The sequence below is a fragment of the Rhamphochromis longiceps genome, linkage group LG22, assembly GCF_057381845.1.
Source record: "Rhamphochromis longiceps isolate RC_006_pf linkage group LG22, R_longiceps_female_GT1.1, whole genome shotgun sequence".
NCBI lineage: Eukaryota > Metazoa > Chordata > Actinopteri > Cichliformes > Cichlidae > Rhamphochromis > Rhamphochromis longiceps.
Genome location: NC_140577.1, coordinates 31,594,260 through 31,601,923, shown reverse-complemented (window position 1 = coordinate 31,601,923; position 7,664 = coordinate 31,594,260). Strand labels below are relative to the sequence as shown.

The window sequence follows — 7,664 nt, the reverse complement described above, 5'->3', positions numbered from 1 at the left end:
TAGATATGACAGTCAGACCTGAAGGAGAATGAAATGTTACTTATGACAAATGCTGCAATATGGTAATCCTACAGAAACCAAATAGCTTATTTTCATTGCACTGATTCTAAATATGGAGTTACTGTCACATACTCAAAAACATTTTGCAGACTGACCTGAAAAAGCGAGTGCCAGCAGTAGTGTCTTCATCGTCCTGAGAAACAGAAACTTTTTTGTCACTTTCTCCAACCACAATAAATGTACTTGATTTTTCCTAAAAATAAAAACTACTAAAAAGTCTAAGGGATAGTTTAAGTCTGTATTTGAATTATATACAGTATCCAAGGTGTTTGAGCTTTTTTTGCATGTGTATGACATTGAAAATAACTTCAGTATTATACTCATGCTTTGAAACTTTACCAAAGAATTTAAATGCAATTGAACTCCAGCCTCTGAACCACAGAAGTGGAAGAAGAAGATGTTGAGAGAAAAAGGCGACAACAGTAAAATTTTGAGACCATACTTTAGGCTTACCTAGACTTAAGAATGTGTCAGCTTGCTTCTCTTGTTCTTGTGTTGTTTATGTCTTTGCTCTGACTCTGCACACCTGAAACCTTCAGTAGAAATCTTCTTTCTTTTAAACACTTTCTCCCCTTCTTCTCTAAGGTAACTACGCAAAGCCAGTGTCACTTATTTATTATCAGAATAGCATGTAAAGACGTGAAAATTAAAAAAAGAAAAAAGAAAGTAACTTCAAAGTACGATCTAATTAGTTCCCAGAACTTAAAAACATTATGCAAACCCGTTGCCTTAGAAGAGCTAGGCATAGCTTACTAAAGATAAGTCAGAGCAACCTCCTCATTGTGAGTGAATAGTAGTATTTGTATAAACGTTCTATTTTTAATTTTCTTTCATACAAACTGAATGCAAGTAAATCACATTATGTTTGATCATCCTTGAACTTAAGCGATTTCTAGTAAAACAACACTTAATAAACACTGTAAGTGTGATTCAAAAAGAATAATTAGGAACATTTTTTGTAATGTAGTAAAAATCAGCCTAACTTACATTTTCACATGTAAAAAAGGATTTTAGCCAACTCTAATAAAGTGGTCAGAGTATCTGTTCTCCAAGGTAGTATTACACAGTAAAATTCGGAGTGTTAAAATAACACTTAAAGAGTTAAATTTAACACTGGTCCCGAGTCTATTTGGTCCTATTCGGAATTGGTGTTAAATCAACTCTTTGTATAGTGTTACAATTTTAGAGTAAAATTAACTCTAAATAGAGTAAAAATTTAACACTGAGTGAACCTAACACTACTAGTAGTGTCATATTATTTACTCTATTATAGTGATAAATTAACTCTATTTGAGTAAAATTCCACTGATTTTTAACACTGAATTGAGTTATTTCAAGTTAACACTGGGGGTTCAAATAACTCTGATGAGAGTTGATGTTACTCTATACTATGTTATTCATACACTTTTTCTTGTGAAAAATTAGCTCTCATAGAGTAAAATTTTAAATTAATTTTACATCAAGTAGTGTTACTAAAACTCTTCCTCTTCCAGCATGAAAACCTGGTTTCTAATAATGCTTTAAAATATAAAACAAGTAAGCAAAAACCACAACTAGATAATACGTTTAACGGCTTTATTTTGATGTCAGGCTCAAAATATTAAAACATCTCATGTAGTGTACATAAAACACTACATACACAAAACAGTCATAAAACACTTTAAAACAATGAATTTAGTTCGGCATAAAATGACAATATGGAACCACATACAGGGAGGAATCAGAAGTGCCATACTTCATTTGAAGATCAAATGGTTTGAAGTAACACAGCTCTTTTATGTTCAACACCTTCAGCACCATATTGGGGTGCATTCTGACCTTAAATGCATGATAATGGTCATCAAAACACAGGGTTTCCATCAGTTTTCCACAGAGCAATACAATGTCATCTTTCACAACAATACTTTTGATCTTATAAAACACTGGAATCTCAGACACTACCTCTGTACAGATGATAAAGTCAGTGCGGTACTCTGTACCATGATGTTTTATCCACTTAGCTGAAAAAATACTGGTAGACAACGCAGCTCCAAATTTTAAAGCAATTTCTGGACCTTCTTTCAGCTCTCCAAGTGTCACCATCTTTCCTGGTCCTAAAGCTAATCTTTCGAGGCTAAAAGACTCCCAATACATGGCCATACAACTTTGGTGTTTCTTGGCCAATGTCATTGTAATGTTTTTAAAGCTTTTTAATTGCTTCTTAAAGAAGTTATGTTTGGCTTCGTAACGCATGCACCACATGTGCAGAATTGGGCCAATATTTCGTATACTGCGAGGGTAATGTATCATGAAGTGATGCTTTGGTAGGAGACTGAGTGTAGGAAATAACTGCTTAAAGAGCTGATGATGATCAATAATTAAATGTTTGAGGTAGATGGTCATACCTTCTGACAGCAGTGGTGAAAAAACAATATTGACAATTTGTAGAAGCAGAAGTAGAAGATGCCAGTAGCTATCACCCACCTGTACCAAATCGCCAAACATCAAAGGTACATTACGCAATAAACACCAAGATTGAATTGCATTTAGTCCTAAATCATTACTGCCATCAAACAACTTTACCCTTGGTGGGCGATTTCGCTGCTGATTGAAGCCATAGTCAAAGGCATGTATTCTACCAGCAAGTTGTTCAGCACTTAGGAAGTTCTCCTGAATGTACTGCAGCACAAGTTTCACCTCTAACTGAGCAACTCCCTCCAAAATGTCATGCATGATATCTACAGAAAAATTGTTGGCTGTGTTGAAATATTTAAGTGAATTCAAGAGACAAGTGCGTTTCACACCACATACATGAGGTAGCGTAGGATCTCTTTGTACACTTTCACAGTGCTGCTTATGCATATCAAGAGTTCTTAGTGCAACACCAGAATCATCTTCACAGAACACACTTTGAAAACAATCCTTCTCAAGCAGACAAAAACGACAACAATATCGAGCTGCAAATGACTCCACGAACCCAAACAGACTATGCAAGCCAAGATTGTCCCCAGTGACCTGGATTACAGTGCCATGAACCAAGTGTTTAAACATGGGAAGTTTCAGTCCCTCTGTCTCAAGAACTTTCAGATCATTGACAAGTGGCTCAAGGATTGAATTAAAGCCATAACGCTTTGAGTCTTGTGCATGAAAAAGAGCACACAAATGAATATTGACCAACAACGAATTAAAGATTGGAGGAAAATTCCTTAGTGTAAAGTATATTGCACCTAATTTATGTACACCCTTTTTAGAGCCCAGGGGATTTGCAGTTTCAAAGTCATCATAAAACAGTTGAATTTGTAAGGCATCTTTTTCTGCAGAAAATAGGGGACATCTTTTAACATAGGCAGCATCGATTAAGTCTGCATACACACCTTCTCTGGACATATTCCTCGACAACATGGTGGTTTTGAAAGATAGTTTTCAGTGTTTCCAAAATAGGAACATATGCAAACCTATCGGTTACAATGACTTGATCAAAAGTCCCTGTGATCTTGTTTCTTCTACTGTCAAATCTTGTGCCAAGCACCATTTCAACAGGTTCAACAGTTGCCCATTTTTGTTTAAAGTGCCTATTTCGTTTAGCTTCTGAATTTAACAGTGTAAATGGATTTTCAAAGTTTTTGAATGACTGCTCTAATTTCTTTTTACTTGTAGTGTCCTGTGAAGGTAAGCTCTGTAAAGCTGCATCTTTAGCCTGAGTATGAATCTCAAAAAACACTTCCTCCATTGAGGAGACAAAACTATTCACAGTAGATTGGCTTAATCCAGCTGCCCTGAGCTGTGCAACAGTAGAGGCACACATATCCAAAGTGCTCTTATTTGAACTTTTCAACATTTCAGATGTTGTGGGTGTTTCTTCTACATTAGTTGACACCACCTCCCCTGTAGTGCTAACTTCTTTAACTGCCACATCAGGCTGTAAATTAACATCAGTGTCAGCCTGTTGGTCGAAATAGTTAAGGTGTTTGGTATTTAAATGTTTTCTAAAACCTGAAAAAGTGCCAAACACACAGCCACAGTCACGCTGGGCACATTTAAGGCGAAGATTTCTTCCAGGTAAGTAACCATGGACTAACCGTAAATGCCTAACAAGCATGTTTGAACCAGTAAACTCAGCCTGACAGACAAAACACTTCATGATGGAGAATTAACCTTCAAGCCCTAACGAAGCAACCTTGTCCTTATTTCAGCAACTCTGGGACTTTCTTTGATTTTGCCAACATCTATATTGTACACTGTGGTTTGGATGAACGTGTACATGTTGTGAAGCATGGTGTTGTAAGATGTGCTAAACACAAAATGTGCTTTAAACAGTTCATCAAAAGCACCAAGTGAAGAGGTAGACTTGCATGGTATGGCATTCTTGTCAAGAATAATGAAGAACTGGTGGATGTCATGCTTTTTCACCCCAACAGGCAGGAGGTAGGGTTGAGTGCTGGTAGTGATGGCATCAAGGTGCTCTTGGATATTTGTTCCAGTCTGAAAAGACAAATACAGACAGGCAATAAGAATCAAGTGTTTCTTAAACTGGTAATTCATACCATAAAAATAGAAAAGAAACAAACCTTCTTGAAGACCACAAGATGCCTTTCTGCTTGAGAAGCTGACACCTTTCCTGGTCTCTTCCGACCCTGACCAGATGGTGGAATCAAATGTAATAGCAATAGAATCGCTGCGAGGTCACTGTCCCAGCCTGAAAAAAATATTTGTTTTTAATAAAGTTGAATCATCCTCATCAATAACAAATTTCAATGCATCTGCATTGACAAAATGTTTGAGTAGACCCAAAATACAAAAGGACAGCTGTTCTGTGACAAACATTATATATCCTGTGAATGTTCTAATTAAAGAAATAACAGCTCACCAATGTCAGCATTAACTTCAGTGGCATCCTCAGGAGAGTCAGCTGCCAGCAAGAGTTCTTCCAGGTCACTGGTAGAAGGAAGCTTCCTGCCTTGTTGGATAATCTTTCTTTTGAATGTTGTTGGCCACCTCTCCAGCAACCTGCCTGATACATCTTCACCAAACATCAGTACAAAATCCTGTTCGATCTGTAACAGGGATAGAGAACAGAGAATTATATCTGCTATCTGCAAAAAATAAAATGTGTTTACATTGTCAATGTAATGAAAAATATTCACCAAGCCTTTGATATCTTTGAAACGTGGAAACACAGACAGTATGTTGCTTGACAGCAGGGGGTCAAGGACCATGTTGTGTCGATAAACAAATGTCAACTTCATCTTCTTCTTGACTGTGTCTTCATCAGCTGAATGTTTCATCAGAGCGATTGCTTCCTTGCACTCATCCTCACTCAGCACGTTCTCTGTAACAAACTGCAACTCTCGTCTGACAGTTGGTCCACCACACTGATCTTCACCCGATGATCCATCTCCTGGTGCTAGACAATATGAAATACAACTTTATCAAAACTAATAATAACATTTGATAACCATTATTAATACAGAACCACAATTTGGAACTGTATTATATGATTCCACTGAATTATAAGTGTTACCTCCAGATGTTAATCGCCTCTCTTTAGCAGTGCATCTCTGTATGGTTTTAATCCTCCAGGCCAAGTACCCAGTGCCACTCTCGCCATCATAATAATGTTCCTTCTCGCCATCATAATAATGTTCCTTGGAGAGTGAGACATACAGACATTTTGTTTATTAATTTATCAGTAAGTTATGTGACCATGAACAGTTGATGAGGACATAAATTTTGGCAGGATTTAAAATTTTGATTTTAGTTGTATCAGTTATTGCTGTTAGCTACTTACATAGCCATTTTTTGAGTACGGGTCACTGAGGTAAGGGAAAAAGGTTACAATTCCTCTGGCATACATTTCTTTTACCTGCCGTGGTGGTGATGTACTGCAAGATCAAAAGGAAAAGAACTAGTCAGCTTCCCTGGAATTAATAGAGATTTAAAATAATTTGAAAATGATAGTAAAAATCACAGGGCCAGAAATAAATTACCCATTTTTTTCTGTCATGTCAGCTACCAGTATGTTGACCATTTTTCTTCTGGTTTCATCCACCAGGGACTTGGTCCGATTGTACTCATTTATTATACGTTCTCCACCAGGTTTGCTTGTGAGAATGGATTCCACCAACTGGAAAACACAATAAAAATATTCTACAGGTTGATATAACCACCGCAGTTCAGAACACTTAAACTACAAACAAAAAAGACACTATTAGAAGAATGTGGAAATCATTTAACTCTTACTTGCTTAGCTTCTGCATCCAGCTTCTGACGTTTCCTCAAAGGGCTGTCTGAAAGGATGACCGTATCCTGTGAATCTGATGAATGTGGCGATGATAACTGGAACCGCTCAGGAGACACTTCTGCAACAGATGTTTCCAGACCTTAAAAATAGGAGCAAAAACAAATCAGTTTACATCGTCCCTCCATAGACTCATTTTATACACTCTTTGATTAAACAATGTAATAATGACACTAAAAAAAGACATCCAATGAAACACAAATCACTCAAACAAACCTGTTTCATATTTGATGGTTAGTACCCCGGTTGAGGGATCTGTTACTATATCCTCAAAAACATCCTCATCCAACTCAGTCCCTGAACTATCAAAAACTTTCACTCCTTCTGTTACGGCTGGCGCACCAAACTTTGCAAATGCTGGAAACAAGCACACAAGTTTGTGTAAACAAAAAGACATGACATTTAATGTTTTGTAGCTTAAAATGAAGATCATTTCAAGATACTCTTTCAAAAATGAGTCAGATAAACAAAGGCTAAATTATTAAGCGCCACTAACATGCTTGATAAGTGGTAGATTAAAAGGAGTGACACTCACATTATGCAGTTTTCCCCCCACTAAATATACATTCATAACTAAGATGCTTCCAAAACACAGATCATTTTCAATTAATCATAAAATGCAGTTTGAAGAGACTAAATAACAAAAAGAACTTAAAGCCCCTTGTACACCTTTTTAATACAATGTTGGTTTCTTACCGGCAATCAAAAACTCCTTAAGGCTTGGCTCAGATACTCTAACGAATTTCTGCACACCTCCGAGTTTTGCTTTAAGCAGCATGCTTCCTGTAGACCGTAATTTCTTATAGTCAGTGCTCTTCATTGAACTACAGTAAACAGAAAATGTGAATATTAAAACAGTCCCATAAATCAGAATCAGAATCAGAAAGGGGTTTATTGCCAAATGTTGAGCAGGTTTACAACATTAGGAAATTGCTGCGGTGCTTCAGTGCAAACATGCTGTCATAAATAGCACTTAAATAGACATGAAAAAATAAAAGTAGGAATAAGAATTAAAAGTGCTACGTAGAAAGATATATACATGAGTGCAGGTGGTGATCAGTGCCAAACATGGAATGATGCAGTGACACAGCGTAGGGTCATGTGTTAGTGGCGGGGACAGTCATATGGTTATTGTTCATGTGTCCAACAGCAGAGGGGAAGAAACTGTTCTTATGGCGAGAGGTTCTGGTGCGAATGGACCGGAGCCTCCTGCCTGAGGGGAGCAGGTCAAACAGACTGTGTCCGGGGTGAGAAGGGTCAGCTGAGATCCGGGCTGCACGCCCCAGTGTCCTGGAGGTGTACAGGTCCTGCAAAGATGGGAGTCTGC

At 37.4% G+C, this 7,664-nt stretch overlaps 1 protein-coding gene across 2 annotated transcripts; it reads right to left on the bottom strand.

Annotated features, from left to right (window-relative positions):
* Window positions 1-3,881: 3,881 nt before the first annotated feature.
* Window positions 3,882-7,157, bottom strand: LOC146644312 (uncharacterized). Of its 2 annotated transcripts, none has more exons than XM_085395793.1 (10): window positions 7,034-7,157; window positions 6,554-6,694; window positions 6,280-6,419; window positions 6,027-6,163; window positions 5,828-5,921; window positions 5,561-5,684; window positions 5,184-5,443; window positions 4,907-5,093; window positions 4,608-4,735; window positions 3,882-4,521 (listed from the first exon to the last, which is right to left on the bottom strand). In XM_085395793.1, the coding sequence occupies exons 1-10, from the start codon at window positions 7,155-7,157 to the stop codon at window positions 4,204-4,206; spliced, it is 1,653 nt and encodes a 550-aa protein (XP_085251919.1). In that variant the 3' UTR covers window positions 3,882-4,203. The 2 variants fall into 2 exon arrangements, with proteins under 2 accessions (XP_085251919.1, XP_085251920.1); XM_085395794.1 differs by having other exon boundaries at window positions 5,561-5,660; window positions 7,034-7,120.
* Window positions 7,158-7,664: the final 507 nt, after the last annotated feature.